Source organism: Chionomys nivalis, assembly GCF_950005125.1.
Source record: "Chionomys nivalis chromosome 23 unlocalized genomic scaffold, mChiNiv1.1 SUPER_23_unloc_1, whole genome shotgun sequence".
Lineage (NCBI taxonomy): Eukaryota > Metazoa > Chordata > Mammalia > Rodentia > Cricetidae > Chionomys > Chionomys nivalis.
In genome coordinates this window covers 1,357,911-1,379,303 of record NW_026646869.1, presented here as the reverse complement: position 1 = coordinate 1,379,303, position 21,393 = coordinate 1,357,911, and the positions used below count along the sequence as shown (strand labels likewise).

Here is a 21,393-nt window from a genome sequence, read left to right as displayed (position 1 = left end):
CTCAGAGGTGACAGACATCAGATCTGGGCCCCCTAGAGTGGGCAGTGCCCTTGCCACCTCCTACCCTCTCCTCATTGCAGCTCCAGCCACTGGAGCGCTGCAGAGAGGTACACATTCCTGCCCCAGGGCCTTTGCTTTTACCCCACCGTCCTAGCAGTCCACCCCTTAGATCATGAAGGTCTTAGTAGGAAAGGCTTTGCTACTTAGTCCAGGTAAAATGTAAGCGCAGCCTTGGCACCAGCACCCCGTCTCCCTGCTCTATACCTCTGATAGCCGTTTGTCACCATTAAACCATTTACATGATTATAAAATTTATCTTTTTATCTGTCTCCTGAGATTAGGATAGTACCGTCCAATATAAACAGAATGCAAGCCAAGAGTGTATTTAAAATTTTATAGTAAGCACATTTTGAGGGGAGGGGCAGTGGAGAGATGGCTCAGCACTTAGGGGCGCTGGCTGCCCCCTGCAGAGGATCTCTGTTCAATCACCAGCACCAACATGGTGGTTCTGAACAGTCTGTAACTACAGTTCCCGAGGATCCACCGGCCTCTTCTGGCCTCCATGGGTACTGCATGCATGTGGTATAGACATTGTAGCACTGATTGCTCTGCAGAGAACTGCTGCTTGTTCCTCAGCATCTACACCATCACTCCAGTTCCAGGGAATCAGTGCAACTTCTGGCCTCTGTGAGAACTTCATACATGTGGAACATATAAACACAGCCAAACACACACACACACACACACCCTAACATACCAGACACACACACCCTAACATACCAGACACACACACCCAAACACACCAGACACACACACCCAAACACACCAGACACACACACCCAAACACACCAAACACACACACACCCCCAAACACATCAGACACACACACCCAAACACACCAAACACACACACAAATAATAAATTCTTTACAAGAAGATTTATTTATATTACTTTATGTGGGGGGAAGGGGTGAGTCCAGGTAGTTGTGAACACCCAATACAAGATACTGAACTCAGATCCTCTGAAATGTCTCTCCAGACCCATAATAAATGGATTTATTTGTTTGTTTGTTTATTATTTTTGCATTTTTGACAGGTTTTCTCTGTATATCCCTGGCTGTCCTGGAACTTGCTTTGTAAACTAGGCTGGTCTCGAACTCAGAGATCTGCTTGTCTCTGCCTCTCCCAGTGCTGGGATTAAAGGCGTGGGCCTTCACATTCAGTTGAAATGAATTTTTTAAGTAGCAAATCTGGGCCAGGTGGCAGTCTTATTCCGTCTACTGTAAGACTGAAGCAGAAGGAGCACACACCTTTAATCCTGGCACCCAGGAAGCAGAGGCAGGTGGATCTCCGTGAGTTAGAGGCCAGCCTGGTCTACACAGCTCGTTCCAGGACAGCTAGGACTACACAGAAAAACCCTGTCTCAAAAAAAATAACCCCCCCCCCAAAAAAAAAGTAGGAAAGAAAGAAAAAGGACTGAGGGGTGAGTCAGTGGTACGGTGTTTTGTAGCATGCAGGAGGGCTTTAAGCCCCAGTGTGGCCAAAGACAGTCCCAACTGATGTGCCCACTCTCTTTCCACAGACGATGGCCGCAATGACCCTGTCTGTGTCTGGGAGGAAGGTGGCTGCCAGGCCAGGCCCTGTGCCTGAGGCGGCCCAGCCGTTCCTGTTTGCACCCCGGACACCAAACGTGGGCGGCCCTGGAGGGCCACAGGTGGAGTGGACAGCACGACGCATGGTATGGGTGCCCTCAGAACTACATGGGTTCGAGGCCGCAGCCCTCCGCGACGAAGGAGAGGAGGAGGCGGAAGTGGAGCTTGTGGAGAGTGGGCGGCGCCTGCGGCTGCCCAGGGACCAAATCCAGCGCATGAACCCACCCAAGTTCAGCAAGGCAGAGGATATGGCTGAGCTCACCTGCCTCAACGAGGCATCCGTCCTGCACAACCTGCGAGAGCGCTACTACTCCGGGCTCATTTATGTGAGTGACGTTCCCCCACGTGGGGTGCCAGGTGTCACCAACCTGACCTGGATTAGCAGGGAGTGGCGTAGAGTCCTGTCACTGTCCTCCAACCAGTGAATAATTCTAATGCTTTATTTTTTATGGAATAGGAGGTTAGACAGGTGCGCCAACACTGAGCGACGCCCCCAGCACCTCACTGAGAAATTCTAGGCAAGTCTTCTATTGCTGAGCCACTTCTCCGGGCCTTTTTATTTATTTATTTATTTTTTTAATCTCAAGATGAGATCTCTGTTGTAACCAAGCTGGCCTCTAACCTGGGCTGCTGCTGCCCATCCTTTAGCGTAGCTGGGATGGCGGCTAGCAACCCTAAGACTGGCCCAACTTGTACTTTATCGGATGACTGGAGCCTGCTTCCCCCGGCTAGATGTTCTGTATGGGGCACCCTGTATCACTTTTTAATAATAAACAGTGAAAATTCAAGACTAATGAGCCTACATGGCTTCATTAGTTCATTTAATTCTGCTCAGCAAGGCGTGGCCTTTATTAGCCCCATTTTACTAAAGACCAAGAGAAAGAGATAAAAATAAAAACCGCCATGGAACCAGGCATAGAGAAGAGAGGAGGATCTTTTAAAAATGGTTACATTTATTTATTTGGGGTGAGGCATGTATGGAAGTCAGAGTGCAGCTTGCTGGATTGGTTCTCTCGTAGGCATGAGTCTTGGGTTCAGACTCAGGTCACCGTGGCAAGGCACCTTTACTCCCCGAGCCATCTCAACACCTTCTGGCAGGATCTTGACTTTGAGGCCAGCTGGGTTGTAGAGTGATATCCTGTTCTGAAGCAGCAGAATAAAAGAAAATAATGTCATGGGATTGATGATATCCAGGTTGATTGAGGTGGTTTGCCAAGCTCTGTGATCCATTTCTGATGTCTGCATAGCACTTCAAGTGGGGGTACTACACACGGAAGTTGTGCCACATCCTGGCTTCCTGTTGGAAATGCGGGAGGTCTCCAGAAGGCCTGCTTGCTGCCTCACACCCCACGGCCACGGCACTCCAGGCTGGTGGGGCAGTGACACCCCACGGCCATGGCACTCCGGGCTGTGAGGAGTGATACCCCACGGCCACCGCACTGCGGGCTGGTAGGGGGTGACATGCCCCCACGGCCACGGCACTACGGGCTGGTGGGGGGTGACACCCCACGGCCGTTGCACTCCGGGCTGTGAGGAGTGATACCCCACGGCCACGGCACTCCGGGCTGGTGGGGAGTGACACCCCACGGCCGTTGCACTCCGGGCTGGTGGGGGGTGACAGGCACAGCTTTTGTTCCTCTTAAATAAGCTTGTTGGGTGTGTCTCGTGGACAGCTAAGGTGTGATTAACTCCATTTAACAGAGAGCAAACAGGATCATAGAGTTTAACAAAGAATGTTACAACTATAATGAAAAAAAAAAACCCTGAGAATAGTGACTGTAAATATTTATCAAGGACTTAAGCTGTCCTGGGCCTGCTCTGACTGCTGTTGTTGAGTTCTTGGCTGGCTTCTTTGCTGGGGACTGTTGATGTCACTGACATTCCAGAATGTTAAGTGATTCGGGCCCAGGGCCCATGGTCACTAGGAATCCGTGGATACACATAGCTTTCTCTGCTAGGCTCAGCTCTGAATCCCTTTCCTAGGGACTCTTGTTGCCCACCACACCTCCCTAGCCATGCACACACCAGGCTGTGTCCCGCAGCTTGGCCTAACGCAAGCTGATGATGGCTCTCCCACCAAACAGGTACAAACTGCAGGTGGGTGCCGAGTTTCCAGAAGCCACATGGACTTTGACAGGCTCTCAGCCATGCTGGACGGGAAGCACAATTCTGTTCTCTATTCATGGAGACAATGATACCCAGAGGGGTTGCTTGCTCAGGTCAACCAGTAGGAAATTGATAGCACCGAGATTTCGACTCCCTTCCTGTCTGATGGCCAATGCACAATATGTGCTTGTGACTAACTGGTGTAAGAACAGTGGAAAGTGAGGCCCCCAGGGGATTGGTCCCTTCAGTGGGTCTTCAGTGGCAGAGGAAACTGGTGGAGTGGATGGCTATGCGAGGAACTCTGGTCTGTGTAACATGGGACAATGTGTCACTGTTTGAGCCCATTGTCCAGGGCTGGACTTTGTGGCCTTTTTCCCTATTGGGATCAAAATCAGAGCCTTGCTCATGATGAGCTTTACCCCCAGCCCCTCACTGGGGGATTCTAGGCAGGGGCTCTACCTCTGAGCCACACCCAGCCCCTCACTGGGGGATTCTAGGCAGGGTTCTACCACTGAGCCACACCCCAGCCCCTCACTGGGGGATTCTAGGCAGGGCTCTACCATGGACCACATGGTTAGATCTCTTTTTACTTTGAGACAAATTCTCACTAGGTTGCCTATGGTAACCTCTGATCCTCCTGCCTCAGTCTCCAGAGTAGATATCATGGCAGGCCTGTGCTCCCAGGCCTGACTCTCACTAAGCCTTTAAGGGGTCAGTTCTTCCTGGAAGTTATGTACAGCTGGGAAGCTCAGCCTCTGGCTTCCATCGTAGACAGTTAGAGCAGTTAGCTCTGGCTCCCAGGTGGCTCTGTAACTCGAGCATCCCAGGCTGCTGTTTGGAGAAGGAGGTGGGGCCACCTTGGCTGGCTGGTATTCATTCTCTCTTAATCCCTGGGCCTTTGTAATGAGGCAGGCTCTTCCAGAGGAAGCCAGACAGGGGAATATCCTCAAATTGTGTGTGGAGACGTGGAGGGTGGGAGGAGCAGGCCTGCCTCCAGAGCCCTCCAGGCTAGGCAGTCCTTCCAGACCCTTCTATGGACCCTCTAGGAACTGAGGCCTCTTCCATTTCTCCCTGGCCCTGTTGGCCAGCTCGGGTTTCCATCCTGGGTGTTACCCAAGTGGTGTCTGGCCCAAGGGACTGGCATGGGGAGTGGGCTCTGGCGCCAGCGGCCATGAGATACCCTCCCAGGGAATGTGGTCCAGCCGCTCCACCCTGAGACCTCTGGGAGCAGCCAGGAGACTAGAGAGACAGATACTAGGCTGACCGGTTCTTCCGCTTGTGGCCAGCTGCCTGCCCCCTCCATGAAGAGGTGGCACCAGGCAGCCTGGTGGCCACACCCTGCCAGAGTCAGGCGGGAGGGCAGAGCAGGTACCCACTAGAGAGCCAGCAATTGGCTGACTAGCCTGACTAATAAGCAGCTGTGCTTATAAGTGGTGAGCTAGCTGGCTTGTTCAGCCGGCTGTCTCCAGTGCATTAGGCTAGTTAGCTGTCTGCCTGACTTAGCTAAGGGGCTAACTAGTTCTCAGCTATCTAGCCGCCTCTGTGGGTGTTGAGTGTTTCCTGCTGATCTTGTACCCTTCTGAGTACCATAGAATCTCAGTCGGTAGCTCAGGCTGGCCCAGAACCCACAGCAGTCCCCTTGCTCCAGCTTCCTGAGTTCTGGGGTTCCAGATGTACACGGTTGCTTCCACAGCTTCATGTGTAGCTTTGAGGTCACATGTGTTCCCTCCGGTGTCCATCGGAAAAGTCAAGGCTCGTGACCTGAGGCTGCCTTCCTTGGCCTCATCTCCTCTGTGGTGGTTCTTCGCCCGTGAACACCTCTGGACAGTCTGGGAAGATTCGTGTCTGCTGTTAGCTTAGTAGCATCTGTAACACTCATGCCAGGCCGAGTGCCTCATTCCTGTAATCCTGTCAATTGGGAGGCAGAAGGATTGCTACAATTTTCCAGGCTCAGCTAGAGAGACTTGCCTCAAACAATTAACAGCTGCAAACAGGGCTCCAGAGACGGCTTAGAAGCCAAGAACCCTTGGTCATGCAGAGGACCCATCTTCAATCTCCAGCATCCACACGGCAGCTCACAGTCATCTCTATTCCAGTCAGGAGACCCAGGGCTCTCTCTGGCCTCCGTGGGTCTGCATGCGTGTGGTATACAGACAAACATGCAGACAAAACACTCATACCCATAATTACACACACACACACACACACACACACACACAGAGCCAAGCATAGTGACACACTCATAACCCATAATCTCAGCCCTGGGGAGGCAGAGGCAGGAGGATTCATGTAAGTTTCAATCCAACCAAGGCCATGAAGTAAGACCCTTAGTAAAACAAAATAAGCAAAACACGAGCAAAATAAACCTTACCTGTGCATTGTCAGGGTGTAGCTCTATCTTCTGCCTTGTACAGTTTCCTCTTGTATGTCAGCCTAACCCAGCTGTCCTGCTGAGGCAGCCACCTGACGCTCTCTCCCCTGTTGCCTGCCGTAGACCTACTCTGGCCTTTTCTGTGTCGTCATCAACCCATACAAGCAGCTGCCCATCTACACGGAGGCTATCGTGGAAATGTACCGGGGCAAGAAGCGCCACGAGGTGCCACCACATGTGTATGCTGTGACAGAGGGCGCGTACCGCAGCATGCTCCAGGGTGAGTGTATGGGCAGCCCTGTGCAGGGACCAGGCTGGGCACTGGTGCTGCTGGGAACCAGGGACAGACTCGAATGATGGCTTGGAGACACATTGGGAGGTGGGCTGGGCTCCAGTTCTTACCATGCAGGCCCTTAAAAAAATCTTGGTCTGTGTTCATGACAGTATTGCTTTGAAAGGAAATTGATGCTGGTCTCTAGACATTTCCCGGAGAGATAGTGTGTGACATGCACACCTGTTTCATAGTGAATACTTGTGTCAGGTCGTGGGTAATAATGGGTCATGTTCTGTGATCTCATTCCTTCCTTGGCTTTTTATTTTTGGCTATTTTCAAAATTACGTGTGTGTGTGTGTGTGCTTGCATGTGTGTGTGCATGCATGTGTGTGTGTGAATGTGTGGGGGTATGTGAGCGTGTGCATGCATGCATGTGTGAGAATGTGGGGGGTATATGTGTGTATGTGTGTGCATGTATACATGTGTGAGAATGTGGGGGGTATGTGTGTGCATGTATGTGCATGCATACATGTGTGAGAATGTAGGGGGTATGTGTGTGCATGCATGCCTGTGTGTGAGAATGTGTGGGGGTATGTGTGTGTACATGCATGCATGTGTGTGTGTGAGAATGTGGGGGGGTATGTGTGTGTGCGTCATGCATGTATGTGTGTGCGTGTGCGTGTGTGTACGTGTGCGTGTGTGGGAGAGAGAGAATGTGTGGAGTATGTGCATGTGAGTGCAGTGCCAATGGGAACCAAAAAAGGGCATGGGATCCCCTGGAGCTGGAGTTTCAGGAGGTTGTGAGCTGCCATGCAGGAGCTGGGAACCGAACGCGAGATCGGTTGTCTCTGCCTCCTGAGCACTGGGGCTACAGCTGTGTGCCCCCCCCATGCCCAGCTTTTTGTGTGGGTGCTGAAGACTGAACTCAGGCCCTTGGGATTGCTAATGCTTTATCACCAAGTATTTTTCCTGCCCCTTCCTGTCTTCCTGTTGCTGGTTTCTGACTGGTCCGAGGCAAACTGCCTTGCCTTTGGTGCTCTTCACTGTGTGAAGGCCCCTGAATGTGGTCAGTGCGCTGGGGCTTGGGAAGTCAGCTTCTGCTGCCGTTGTGTAGGTCTGCCCATGGCGCCATTGAGTCCTTTCTGTGCAAGGTATAGATAGGAGTATCTTCTAGGATAGCTGTCTCTCGGCTACGTTACTTAACCTCATAATAGTCCTCTGGTGTAGGTTTTTTTATTACCCATCATTTTCAGATGGGGAAACTGAGGCACAGAGCAGTACAGTCACTGCCCATGGCCACGCTGAAGGGTAGTGCTGAGGTATGACTTGAACCCAGTGTTCTGGCCGCTGCTCCCAGTGTCCCACTCTGAATTTAATTTTCATTCTATACTGGGTGTTGTGTTGGACGTTTTTGTTTATGAAATGATCTCATGTAGCCCAAGCTCGCCCCTAACTCCTGTGTAGTTTAGGATGACTTTGGTTCCCGATCCTCCTATTGAGATTATTATTCCTGGTTCGCGTGATGCTGAGAATGGACTTTGGGCATGCAAGGCGAGTGCCTGTGGGTGGTTATGTCACCATTGTCACCGTCATTTAGGACCTGGGAGTCAAACTCAGGCCATCCAGCTCACTGAGCTGCCTAAATCTTGCTTTTTGTTTTCATCTTTTTGGGAGTGGATTTTTTTTATTTTTTATTTATTTTTTTATTTTTTGCTGCATGTCTGTCTGTACACTACTTATATGCCTGATACCTGCTGAGGCCAGAGAGGGCACTGGACCCTTTGGAGCTGAAGTGTGAGATACTACAGCTGGGAGCCACCATGTGGGTGCTGGGAGTGGAACCTGGGTCCTCCGCATAGCAGCCAATGCTCTTGACTACCGAGCCCTCCCTCAGTCCATGCTGAGTGTGTCTTAAAGGGCCCCTGGACTCTGACTGCAGCCTTGCTGAACCCATTTTTTAGATAGGGAAACAGAGGCACAGAGCAGCTCAGAGACTGGGCCGGGGTCACAGGGACATCACAGCAAGTTCATCGGGAGCCCTTGTGCTGTGTCACCTGACTGGCTGTGCTCAGCCACGGTCTTCACCCGTGAGAACACGGGCTGTGTAATCACAAACGTCAGCTTATTGTCTGGCTTAATGGTTTCCAGAGACTTACACCGTGGTTGTGCCCTAAATGACTCCTCCCTTGAGAAGCATGGGGGTTGCCTCATCCGTAGTCACGGCCTGCGGCCCTGGGTTTTCTGTTTTAGCTCTGCTAGTCAGTGTTCCTGTCCTTGTTGATAACAGGACCTGGCACTTAGTAGGTGGTCAGAGTGTATGAGATATGGTGGCGCCAGTGGTGCCAGACCCAGGGAGGCAGTCAGAATAGATATCTTGTGCCTCAGCTACTTGTGGGGTCCAGGACCTTACTTTCCAATTCTTGAGCCTCTGCTGCCTGAGGTGGCACACAGTAGGGACTTACCGAGTTGAGGTGAATTGTAGTCTGTATAGTTGGGGTCCTTGTCTCCACCTAGCCTGATGTGGCACACAGTAGGGACTTGCCGAGTTGAGGTGAATTGTAGTCTGTATAGTTGAGGTCCTTGTCTCCACCTACCCTAAGGTGACACACAGTAGGGACTTGCCGAGTTGAGGTGAATTGTAGTCTGTATAGTTGGGGTCCTTGTCTCCACCTAGCCTGAGGTGGCACACAGTAGGGACTTGCCGAGTTGAGGTGAGTTGTGGTCTGTATGTTTGGGGTCCTTGTCTCCACTTTGCTGGTGAGGAAATGCAGGCTCAGAGAGGGACAGCTGCTTTTGTAGGGTCGCTCAGCAAGTGAGATGTTTAGTCAGGACAGAATATGTCAACTCTGGAGGGCCGATCCTTACAATCCCACCATTTGCTTATGGGTCTGGAAAGTTTTGAGAAGCAAAGGGCCAGGGGACTAGAGACCCTCTGGGTGACTTGTCTTTCCCTTCTATTCCCTACAGATCGTGAGGATCAGTCCATTCTCTGCACGTGAGTTATCTTAAGGGCTCCAGAGGCCCCCACAGAACGTGGCTCTGCACGAGTGGGCACCAGTGGGTGTGGCACTGGGTAAACTGGCAGAGTTGCCAGTGGACAGGGGCTGCCTGGTGTTCCAGCCCACCCACCTCCTCTTGCTGCTCCACAGAGGGGAGTCAGGAGCTGGAAAGACGGAGAACACCAAGAAGGTCATCCAGTATCTGGCCCACGTGGCGTCATCTCCCAAGGGCAGGAAGGAGCCTGGTGTCCCTGTAAGCCATGCAGCCTTGGGACACCCCAGACCTGTCACCAGCAGCTCCCCTTGTCTTGGGCTGCACTCCACACCCATAGTTGGTACCGGGTCCTATTTCTGCCTGGGCTGCCTGAGCACTTCCTGTGTGCTCAGCATGGAGCCAGGAGCCAGCAGGCAGGAGAGATGAGCCTGGTTCTTAGCCTTGCTGGTTCTAGAATAGTTCTGGGTACATAGTAGGTGCTTTTTGGAGACCTGGTTTTAGGTGACCTGTGTCTAGATTTAGAGGACTGTAGAGGTGTCCCCAGTCTCTGAACCCTCATGGAGTGGTTACCAACAGTACCGATAGGAAACCCCAGTCTCTGTGGGTGAGTCATGGTGGGGCAGAGGGGGTGGTACCGTGGGATTTAAGCCTGGGCACATAATCCGTGACGTTTCCCTGCCCCATACTCCCATTGCCCCAGCCCTTCAGCCCCAGCTCTGCCCCAAGGCCTCCGGGTCACCCATGTGTCTTGTGTCTGTCCATGTTCCATGTGCCGTGTGTCCTGGTCCATGTCTCCTGTCCTGTGACTTCCTCAGGCCTCCGTCAGCACCATGTCTTATGTGAGTAGCAGAGAATCCCCTTGCCACCCCAGTGTCACCCCAGTGTCCCTTGGGGTTGCTAGTCCACAGACACCTGGGAGACAGGGCCCAAGAACGGCACACCAGCCCCCCACCCCGGGACCCACAAGGCCACTTTGACAGTCCTACTATGAAAATGCAGGGACCACATGGCCATCTAACTTAGACATACTATGTGCATGAAGCCAGGGTCCCCTACCACTATCCATGCAGCCCCGCGGTGTGTATGCAAGCCCATAGAAAGCTCTAGTGTGTGCATGCAGCCGAACTCACCCTGCCGTTCATGGCAGCCCTGGTATGTGACGTGCTACCCAGGCCTCGTAGTGCTATTTAGTTCAGTCCTAATGACGTACAAAGACACCTCTCCCATGTTTGTGCCGGCCCTGCTGTGTGCCCGCTGAGACCTCAGGCTGGCATTTAATACAGTCTCCTGTGTACATGTGGCCAAGCCTCCTGTCATTTGCACCACTTCTCCTCTACCCGCATGCCTGGACCCCGTGCTGTCACTTAGCACAGTCCTACTATGCTCATGTAGTTGTTCACCCCCCAGTATTCATGTACACAAAGCAAGGGCCCCCAAAACCATTCGTGGTGACCCACTGTGTGCACATGCCCAAACCCCGTGCTACTTTTACTGCGGTCCTGCTGTCTGCACATAGTCATGACCCCATTATTGGTGATGGAAGCCCTACTGTGTGCATGCAACTAGGCCCCCACTGCAGAGAAGCCATACTGTGTGCACACCCCAGACCTACTGTAATTGTGCAGCCTGGGCCTGTGCTGCTTGCCGTGTGTGCAGAGAGAGGCCACAGATAGCATCACACAATACTGCAGACTCCTGAGCTCCTTCTCCCGCAGGGCTGGAGAAACAAGCTCTCCTATCCACGCCACACGACCCTATCCACACCACACGACCCTAGCCATGCCACACGACCCTATCCATGCCTCACGACCCTATCCACACCACACGACCCTAGCCATGCCACATGACCCTATCCATGCCTCACGACCCTATCCACACCACACGACACTGGCCACGCCTCACGACCCTGGCCACGCCACACGACCCTAGCCACGCCACACGACCCTAGCCACACCACACGACCCTAGCCACGCTGCATGACCCTAGCCACGCCACACGACCCTGGCCACGCTGCATGACCCTAGCCACGCCACACGACCCTGGCCACGCCACACGACCCTGGCCTCGCTGCATGACCCTAGCTGCACCACATGACCCTCACTTTGCACATCACCTTTTGTCTTTGTTTTATTTATCTTTTCTGAGATGGGCTGTTGCCTTGCAACCTCGGCTGGCCCTGAATTTGCTCTGTAGCACGTGCTGGCTTTGATCTCATGTCAGTTTTCCTGCCTTCACATTCCCAAATGCTGGGGTTACAGATGTGAGCACCATGCCTGGTCCCATTTGATTTTTTTTTTCCTTCCTGTTGTTCACTTGACCAAATCACTAACTGGTGTAACTCTGACACTGGAGGCACTGGAAGTAAGTTCAGAGTAAGGATCTTAGCATGAGACCACCATTATCTGAACGCCTACCATGCACCAGGGAGTTTGTAGTATGTCTTATTCTCTTGTTTCAGCGAGTAGCATATGGGGACCTGGGAGCTACAGCAGCAGACACGTCAGGAGAGGGTCGTTGCAGCTTGGTGTGCGCCTTAGCAGACCGCTCCCCATTTGCCACCTTGTGTATATTTAGAAATAACCGTGTTCTTTGTGCTGTAGTTTCTAACCTACTTCGTTTCTTATTAATGGGAACACGGCTGGTTCTGCAACATTTCCCTTTGGTTGGTTGCTTCACTTCCACACATCAGTCTCCCAGAACCCCCTACTCCCCATGGCAGGCAAGACCCTTCCACCCCAACCCAAAGGCCCCAGAAAAGGCCAGCCCTGAAGCCCTGGCCCCATGAGGAGGCCGCCTCCCACTTTTCTCTGATGCACCGTCTCCCATGCCCTGCAGGGGGAGCTAGAGCGACAGCTTCTTCAAGCCAACCCCATCCTGGAGGCCTTCGGCAATGCGAAGACCGTGAAGAATGACAACTCTTCCCGATTTGTGAGCAGGGGGCTGTGTATCCCGCAGTCTGGGAAACTGGGGCCTGATCTGGGGTAGGGAAGAAGGGTGGAGGAGTAGGCAGGGATCTGGACCCCTAGGGTCTGGGGAAGGAGGCTTGTCAAAGTTGTCTGGCCCTGAATTCCCTGCAGAGCCCCTGCCAGGGACTAGCGTGGGAATGAGCTTTAGGAAGAAGAGGAGGTGTGGATTTGGGGAGATCCCTCAACTTGGCCCTGCCCCATTTTTACTCCAGGGCAAATTTATCCGCATCAACTTTGACGTCGCTGGCTACATCGTGGGCGCAAATATTGAGACCTGTATCCTCTGAGGGGTCCTGGGAGGCATAGGAAAGCAGCCAAGGAGGACAACCCTCTGAACCGTCACCCAGGAAAGACACCCCTGGGTAGTCCTCCAAGGGACCACCATGAGCCTTGTGAGGGGGTGCTGGGTCTAGACCTCCACACTCAGTGTTTCTGATGTCCCACTCAGCCTGTGGTCAGCCCCTTGACTGTGCTTTATGGGAATTTGGGGCACAGGAACCCAGGGAGAGACAGGAGGGGCTGGGTCTAGGAAAGCCAGGTGAGCATCCAGAGTGTCCGCTCCGTGGGGTTGTAGAGGATGTGCCCAAATGTCTAAACTGTGGGGCACTATCGGGGACAGTCCTGGAAAGCTAGGCAGAGCCTCAGGTCTCGGTGTTCTACCAGGGTGAGGTAGCTCCTCTGCCTGCTGACCTCAGACCCCGCTCTCCTGAAGTGTGTATCCCACACTGAAGCTGCTGAGCTCAGGCTCCGCTCTCCTGAAGTGTGTATCCCACACTGAAGCTGCTGAGCTCAGGCCCCGCGCTCCTGAAGTGTGTATCCCACACTGAAGCAGCACATGGTAGGGCGTGCTTGTCAGCCAGCACTTAGCACCGTCTCAAAATATCAGACAAAACTGAGGGCCAAAAGAGATGGGAATCGAACTCAGATCCTCAGACTTGGTGGCAAGCACCTTTACCCACTGAACTATATTGCAGTCTCCCATTGACTTAGATTTATTTTTATTCTATTATTTTGTATGTGTGGGCGTTTTTGCACCATGTCCCTGGTGCTGTTAGAGGCCAGAAAAGGGCATTTGATCTCCTAGAACAGAGTTACAGAAGGTTGTGAGCCACCATGTGGGTGCTGGGAATTGAACCTCGGTCGCCTGTTTAAGAACATGTGTTCTAGCATGGTGGCGTACTTTAATACCAGCACTCGGGAGGCAGAGGCAAGTGAATCACTGTGAGTGACGACCTGGTCTACAGAGGGAGTTCCAGGACAGCCAGGGCTACACAGAGAAACCCTGTCTTGAAGAACTGAAAAAACAAAAAAAACTAAACAACCCATGGCGCTTTTGTTTGTTGGTTTTTGAGACATGATTTCTCTGTGTAACTACCCTGACTGTCCTGGAACTCTCTTTGTGGACCAGGCTGACCCTGAGCTCACAGAGATCGTGCCTGTCTTTGCCTCCCTAGTGTTGGGAGTAAAGGAGTGTGCTACCGGGTCAGCCTATGTTCTTAACCACTGATCCATCCTGTCAGCTCCATATTATTTTAATTTCACACTATAGTTCATGTTGATCTGGAGCTCATTATGTAGTTCAGGATGATCCAGAGCTCATGACAATCCTCCTGCCTCTGCATTCCAAACACTGAGATGGCAGGGAGCAGCCTGCCTATTGGCTCCTTGACTGGCCTTCCCTCCCAGATCTGCTGGAGAAATCCCGGGCTATCAGACAGTCCAAGGATGAATGCAGCTTCCACATCTTCTACCAGCTGCTAGGGGGCGCTAGCGAGCAGCTAAAAGGTCCGTGTTCTCTTCCCCAGCTCTTTTGCCCTGGGAGAGTGGGCGGGAGCCCCATCCCCTGAACAGAGTTCCCGTGTCCCTTCCCGCCACTCCTGCGTGGGAGCGGTGCACCAGTCAGGCTGTGCCACCCTGGGCTGCTTCAGTGAATCCTGTCCGCTGGCCTCCCAGCCCCAGCTTCCACCTCTGCCTCCAGCTGCCTCCTGGCTCTCACTGCTGACTGCGCATCTGTCTGCTCCGTCCTGCACCCCTTCCTCCTGGCCTGTGGTGACTCTGCCGTGCTCTGGCTTTTGGCAGCTCCATGCTTCCAGTTGACGCTACTGTGTGCTGTTGTGCCTGTAAGCTGCCTTCTGTGGTGGTTCCTGCCAGCTCCACAATGGTGCCTGTCCCCTTCCTGTGGTCCCCGGCTCCCGCTCCTTGAAGCTAAAATTGTACTTTCTCTTGTCTCCTTTTCTTTTTGAGATGAGATGTTGCTGTATAGCCCAGGCCAGTCTAGAACTCACAGCAACGCCTGCCTCAGTCTCTTGAGTGCCACCGTGTCTGGCTTGTAGCTCCTTAGCCCTTTACCTTCTGCCCACAGCTTTTTTCTCCCTCCTAGTTCCTGCATTGTTCCTCTGACACCTTGGTTCCCACTCTGTGGCTCCTGGCATTACATGTGTCCCCAGGTGTTGTTTCTGCCATCCTGGTCACCAGCCTGGAGACTGTGGGAAAGCCAAGAGGAACAGTCTGTTCTGTGCACCTCTCTGGCCTACCTGCCCCAGGCCCATCCATCACTCCTACAGCAGACACCCAGGCCCTGTCATGGTACGTGTGACCCAGCACTCCCTAACCCTGATCTCTGCCCTCTCCCTACAGCTGACCTCCTTCTGGAGCCCTGTTCCCATTACCGCTTCCTGACCAATGGGCCCTCGTCGTCCCCTGGCCAGGAGCGGGAGCTATTCCAGGAGACGCTGGAGTCCCTACGTGTGCTGGGCTTCCTTCCGGATGAGATCACAGGTGAGAGACCTGAGCTCCCGGGACCCAGCTACTGCTGCTTTAGCCAGTGTGCCCAAGTATGCATTTAGATTTAGTTATTATTTATTTTTATTTGTTTGTTTATTTTGTTGTGTGTGTATGTGCACGTGCAAACATATCCCATGTATATAGGTGGACATGTGTGTGCAGATGTGGTATGTGCACCTGCAAGTATGTGTGCACATGTATGTGTGCGTACACGTATGAAGGCCAGAGGTCAACCTTGAATGTTGTTCCTTAGGAGCTGAGCCGTCTACCTTGATCTTAGAGATTTTTGTTTGATTGATTTTAGAGTTTAGTTTTATTTATTTATTTATTAAATATTTATTTATTTATTTATTATGTATACAATATTCTGTCTGCGTGTATGTCTGCAGGCCAGAAGAGGGCACCAGACCTCATTACAGATGGTTGTGAGCCACCATGTGGTTGCTGGGAATTGAACTCAGGACCTTTGGAAGAGCAGGCAATGCTCTTAACCATTGAGCCATCTCTCCAGCCCCTATTTATTTATTTTTTAAAGTGTATTACAACTAGGTGTTGTGATGCACATCTTTAATCCCAGTAGAGGCAGGTGGAGCTTGAATTCAAGGCCAGCCTGGTCTACACGGCAAATTCTAGACCAGCTAGGACTGTAATTTTTATTAGATTTTTCTTGATTTGTGTGTCAGGGGTGTCTGAAGACACACATGGCACAGCACGTGCCGCTCAGAGGACAGCTTGAGGGACAGCTTCCTCTTCTATGTAGGTCCTAGGCATGGAACTCAACTCGGGTCGCCAGACATGGCAACCGGTTTGCCAGCTGAGCCGTATCTCCGGCCCTTGTTTATTGTGGGTATATGAAGGTATCTGTGTCATGTGTGTGTGAGCGTGTGTGTTTGTGAGTTGTGTGTTTGTGAGTGTGTGAGTTTTGTGTGTGTGAGAGCGTGTGTGAGTGTGAACATGTCTGAGTACAAGTGTGTGTGAGTGTGAGTTCAGGTGTGTGTAAATTCCAGTTCTGCCACGGTTGGTTCTGGGGATTGAACTCAGGCCATCAGGCATACATGGTAAACACATTTGTGCACTGAGCATTAATGTCTTTGTCTTCACTGCTTATGAACTGATCCACCTCCCAGGCATCTGCTGTGTATGAAGGACTGGAGCTCTTCAGGGCAGGAGTGAGTGAATCCCCCCTCCTCACCTTGGGGACACCAAGTGAGAGCAACCAGCCATAAATAGCCAGAGTCTGGAGGGGCACAGAGTGGGAAACGGGGGGTGACAGTTGGGGTACAGCTCCCTACAGGAGGTTAGACAAGGGTACTGGAAGAAGGTCCTTGGACAGAGGCCTGAGGTAAGGGGACAGGGCAATAGAAGAATATTCTCTGCAGCTGGATGGCGCAGGAAAGGTGGCATGCTTGAGAGATGAGAGCTTCCGAAGTGTGAGGAAGGTCTTCTGTGAAGTTCATCTGGTGTTTCCCATTGCGATCACAAGAAGAGCTCTGGGGACAAGCAGGAAAGGAGAAGTGTTTTAGCAGTGATGTGTGTCACGTTGACACGGGATGGAGTGTCCTGCTTAGCTTTATTGTCAAGTTGACACAGCCTTGTCCCACCTGGGAAGAGGGGCCTCAGCTGAAGACTTGTGTGATCATATTGGTCTGTGGACGTGTCTGTAGGGATTGATTGATGTTGAGGGCCCAAGCGACTGTGGGTGGCACCATTCTAGGCAGGCGGGCATGGACTGTGCAAGAAAGCAGCTGGGCACAGGCTGGAGAGCACGGCAGTAAGGAGCCTTGTTCACGTTTCCGCTTCATTTCCTGTCTGAGTTCCTGCCCTCACTTCCCTCAGAATTGGAGGGAGATGTGGAACTGTAAGCCAAGTGAACCTTTCTTCCCATGTTGCTTTTGGTCAGAATGTTTTGTTGTAGTGGGTTTTGTTTTGTTTTGTTTTGTTTTTCAAGGCAGGGTTTCTTTGTGTAGCTCTGGCTGCTCTGGAACTTACTCTGTAGACCAGGCTGGTCTCGAACTCACCCGAGTGCTGGGGTGACAGGTGTGCACCAACATGCCTGGTTTACGTGGTGCTGGGGATGGAGCCTAGGGCCTCAAACATGCTAGTCAGGCACTCTGCCAACTGAACTGCATTTATAACCCTTTAAAATTATTGTTGTTATTATTATTACTGTTGTTATTTGGTTTGTTTGTTTCAGAGTCTCATATTGTAGCCCAGGCTGTCCAGGGACTCACCGTAAGGTCCCCCAGGCTGTCTGGGGACTCACCGTAAGGTTCCCCAGGCCGTCCGGGGACTCACCATACAGTCCCCCAGGCCGTCCGGGGACTCACCATTCAGTCCCCCAGGCTGTCCGGGGACTCACCATTCAGTCCCCCAGCCTGTCCGGGGACTCACCGTAAGGTCCCCCAGGCTGTCCGGGGACTCACCATTCAGTCCCCCAGCCTGTCCGGGGACTCACCATTCAGTCCCCCAGGCCGTCCGGGGACTCACCATACAGTCCCCCAGGCCGTCCGGGGACTCACCATTCAGTCCCCCAGGCCGTCCGGGGACTCACCATACAGTCCCCCAGGCCGTCCGGGGACTCACCATACAGTCCCCCAGGCCGTCCGGGGACTCACCATACAGTCCCCCAGGCCGTCCGGGGACTCACCATACAGTCCCCCAGGCCGTCCGGGGACTCACCATACAGTCCCCCAGCCTGTCCGGGGACTCACCATAAGGTTCCCCAGGCTGTCCAGGGACTCACCATACAGTCCCCCAGGCTGTCCGGGGACTCACTATGTAGCTAAGGCCTAGGGCTCATGTCTCAGCCTGCAAAGTCCCGTGATGGCAGGCGCTGGCCCCTTTCCCCAGCTGGACCACAGTGTCTTTTGAGAGGTTGTGGTGTTTTCCCTTTTGGATGAACTAGGATCTCAGAGAGACCCCTAGGTGTGTAGGGATCAGCTGGACCCGCCTCACAGCCTTGATCACCCAACCCCCCAGGAGCTTATATTGGCTCCAGTGCCCACTTCAGGTGGTGAGCACTTGACCGTGTGCCCATGCCCACAGCCACAGCCGCGGCCAGATTTCCTAACCATGGCTTTAATCCCCCAGATTGCAACTCTCCCCCACCAGGTGACCTGGCCTGGTCAGCCCAGCCTCTTGATACCAGGTGGCCCCTGTGACCCTCCTGCTGGCTTGCTGTGTAGAAGGTCTTATGGCAGATGGGAGTTTTCCATTTTTGCAAATGAAATTTTCAGAGTTCGGATGTGCTTACAGCCTGACCTTGGATTACCATATACCTCTCAGAAATAGGATCTCAGTGTGGCCATCGTCTGAGACCGTGGGACCTGGCTCTGGAGTCCACTGCACTCCCAGACACATTTAACATAATTCATTGCTTTATTATAGTCCTGGGACTTGAGTGCTGTTCAAGTACGCTACCACTGTGCCGCATGTCCAGACCCACACTGGGAGATTCTAGGCGAGAATTAGCCAGACCCTAATCTCTGATGGGTTTAGCTGGGAGGAGCCATGTCACTACTGACCACAAGGTGGCACCAGCTCCCCACTCCAGCTCTGGACCTGAGTGCCCTCCATCCCTCCAGGAGTGGCAGACAATCTCCTTGCATTCCCTTTGTATGGAGTAGAGCCCACCATCTTTGCATAGACTCGGGTCAAGGATGAGACAGAAAGAGACGGCAGAGCGGCCGTGGACCCAATAACGCACTACCAGCCATGCAGATGAATTCTGGTGTGCCACCCAAGGGCAGCCTGGACAAACAGCGTTTGGGACTCAAGACCTCTGTGTATCTCTTCTCTTTGTGTCTTTCCCTCCCAGGCTTAGGTACTGTAAATGCCAGGCTGCAACCTGAACAGTTTGTGAGTCACCATGTGGGTGGTGAGATTTGAACCCTGGTCCTCTGTAAAGGTGGCAGCCAGTGCTCTTAATCACTGAACCATCTCTCCAGACTCTATCCAGTCAGTTCTGCCTTTCAACACTGGGCTTCTGTTTAAATATTTGCTGTTTTGTTTTATTCTTTTTTTACATTTATTTACTTGGTGTTTTTGTAAGCATGCATGTGTGCTTGATCAGATAACAACTTAGTGAAGTCAGCTCTCGCCTTTCACCATGTAGGGCCTGGGAATTGAACTCGGGCAATCAGGTTTGGTGGCAAGCCCCTTCACCAGCTAAGCCAGCTCATCAACCCTGGATTGCTGTCTGTTGTTGAGACAGTTTGTAGCTCAGGCTGGCTTTGAACTCCTCATCCTCCTGCTTCCGTTTCCCAAATGCTGGGATGACAAGCATGTACCACTATAGAGTGTGTGCGTGCGCATGCATGTGTGTGTGTGCGTGCATACGTGTACATGTGTGTGCATGTACATGCATGTGTGTGCATGCATTTCTGTGTGTGTGTGTGCATGTGTGCATGTGTGTGTGTGAGACCCCAGCTTCTTTGGGTGTGCTGTGTGCAGGTACTTACCTGCATCCCAATACCTTGCTGTATGACGGACAGGAAAGCTCACACAGCTCCAGCTGGAATCTTGGCTCTGCCAGCTTATGAATTGAGTGATGCTGATTTGGGAATCACATGCCTCAGTTTACCCATTTGTCAAGCTGGGCTCATAGACTGCAGGGTCCACCTTCTAGAGCTGTGTTTGAAGGTCAGATGCTTGGAATGGATGTGGTGTAGGGAAGAGTAAATAATCCATGTTTGTTGACTGGGTAAACATAGGGAACGAACAGCTGTGTGTGGGGGGGGCAGTACATGCTGTGTGATCCCTAATGTTGCCATGGAGACAGCTGATGCAAACACAGCTGTCCCAGCTCATCATTGACCCCAATGCCAGTGCCCTCAAAGAACAGAATGTCTCAGAAGAGTGACCAAATTTTGATAGCAAAACCAGCATCTGGGATGGAGAGACGGCTCAGTGGTTAGGAGCATGGGCTGCAGTCCCAGAGGGCCCGGGTTTGATTCCCAGCACCCATTTGACAGCTCTTGTGCTTCTAACTCCAGGGCCAGGGTATCCGGCCCCTTCCTCTGGCCTCTGTGGGCACTGCGGGCACATGAGGCACAGATGCATGCAAGAAAAACACCCATACACATAAATTAAAAATCAGCGGAAACATCAGCAGCAGTTCACCACCACCCCATGCATGGCGATCTCCTGACAGGCTGAGCAGTTTCTCCACAGTGCACCGCGTGTCCTCCAGGGGGCAGCACGACCCCGGTTCTCCAAGCACCTAGCATTCCTTATAGAAAAACTCATGCTGGCACGAAGCATTTGCAAAATCGAATTCACTTTCTCCCTAGATCGATTGTAACCCCAAATCCTACTGGGGCCAGAGGTCTCTGAGATCTGTGGCTTGGCATCTTACACAAAAACCTGGATGTAGGAGCTGGGGCTGGGGCTGAGGCCCGGGCTGGGGCCCAGTTGGTAGAGCCTGTCATGGTCAGCAGAACTGATAAACCAGGCATGGTGCTGTCTTGCCATCCCAACACTAGGGAAGTGGAGGCAGGAGATCACCCTCAGTTACATCAAAAGGTACAAGCCAGCCTGGGATACGTGAGGCCAATCTCAAGGAGTCAAACAAAAACAAAACAACAACAACAAAGACGTGGAAATAGAAATTGGGATGGGAATAAATTTATTTAACGGATAGAAGAATCCTTTGTTCCGACCAGGAAATGGGCCAGCAAGACAGCTTAATAAGTCAAGAAGCTTGCTGCCAAGCCTCCAGCCTGAGTTCAGTTCCTGAAGCCTGCTTGGTGGAAGGAGAAAACCAACTCCTCTAAGTTGTCCTCTGACCTCCACATATGTGCTGTGGGGCACACACACGCACACACACACGCACACACACCCCACAAATAATTGTGGAAAGAGTCTGTGTGCTGGCAGACCCTTGATCCCAGCACTCAGGAGACAGGCAGGCAGGTCTGGAGTTTGCAGTCAGCCTGGTTTCCAAAGGGAGTTCCAGGACAGCCAGAACTATGTTATGAGACCCTGGCTCAACTCCCTCCCTCCAAGAGACAGGAAACATGTATGTGCAGATCAAACTGAGGTGACTGAGCACAGCTCTCTGGGGGCGTCCCCTCCAGTTGCCAGAATTTCAGGGTATTCAGCCCTTGTGGGAAATTTTCTAGAGAAATCTTAGCTCTTTATGTTCTCTTCTTTCGGAGGCTCCGATTGTGGCCACTCAGAGCAGAGCAGTGTGATCTGGCTCCAAGAACCATCAGTCAACATCAGAGAAAGATGCTCAGCTGTGTCA

General features: G+C 52.4%; 1 protein-coding gene across 4 annotated transcripts in view; it reads left to right on the top strand.

The window, feature by feature from the left end:
* Nucleotides 1–21,393, top strand: part of Myh14 (myosin heavy chain 14) — a 72,126-nt gene that overhangs the window by 14,951 nt on the left and 35,782 nt on the right. For 3 of the 4 annotated variants that reach the window (XM_057760989.1, XM_057760991.1, XM_057760990.1), the window contains exons 2-10: nucleotides 1,582–1,977; nucleotides 6,252–6,408; nucleotides 9,370–9,397; nucleotides 9,552–9,654; nucleotides 10,212–10,235; nucleotides 12,232–12,324; nucleotides 12,575–12,638; nucleotides 14,049–14,147; nucleotides 15,000–15,140. In XM_057760989.1, the coding sequence (XP_057616972.1) occupies nucleotides 1,582–1,977; nucleotides 6,252–6,408; nucleotides 9,370–9,397; nucleotides 9,552–9,654; nucleotides 10,212–10,235; nucleotides 12,232–12,324; nucleotides 12,575–12,638; nucleotides 14,049–14,147; nucleotides 15,000–15,140 (1,105 nt within the window). The remainder of the gene's footprint in view (nucleotides 1–1,581; nucleotides 1,978–6,251; nucleotides 6,409–9,369; nucleotides 9,398–9,551; nucleotides 9,655–10,211; nucleotides 10,236–12,231; nucleotides 12,325–12,574; nucleotides 12,639–14,048; nucleotides 14,148–14,999; nucleotides 15,141–21,393) is intronic. The other variant, XM_057760992.1, reaches the window with a different exon arrangement.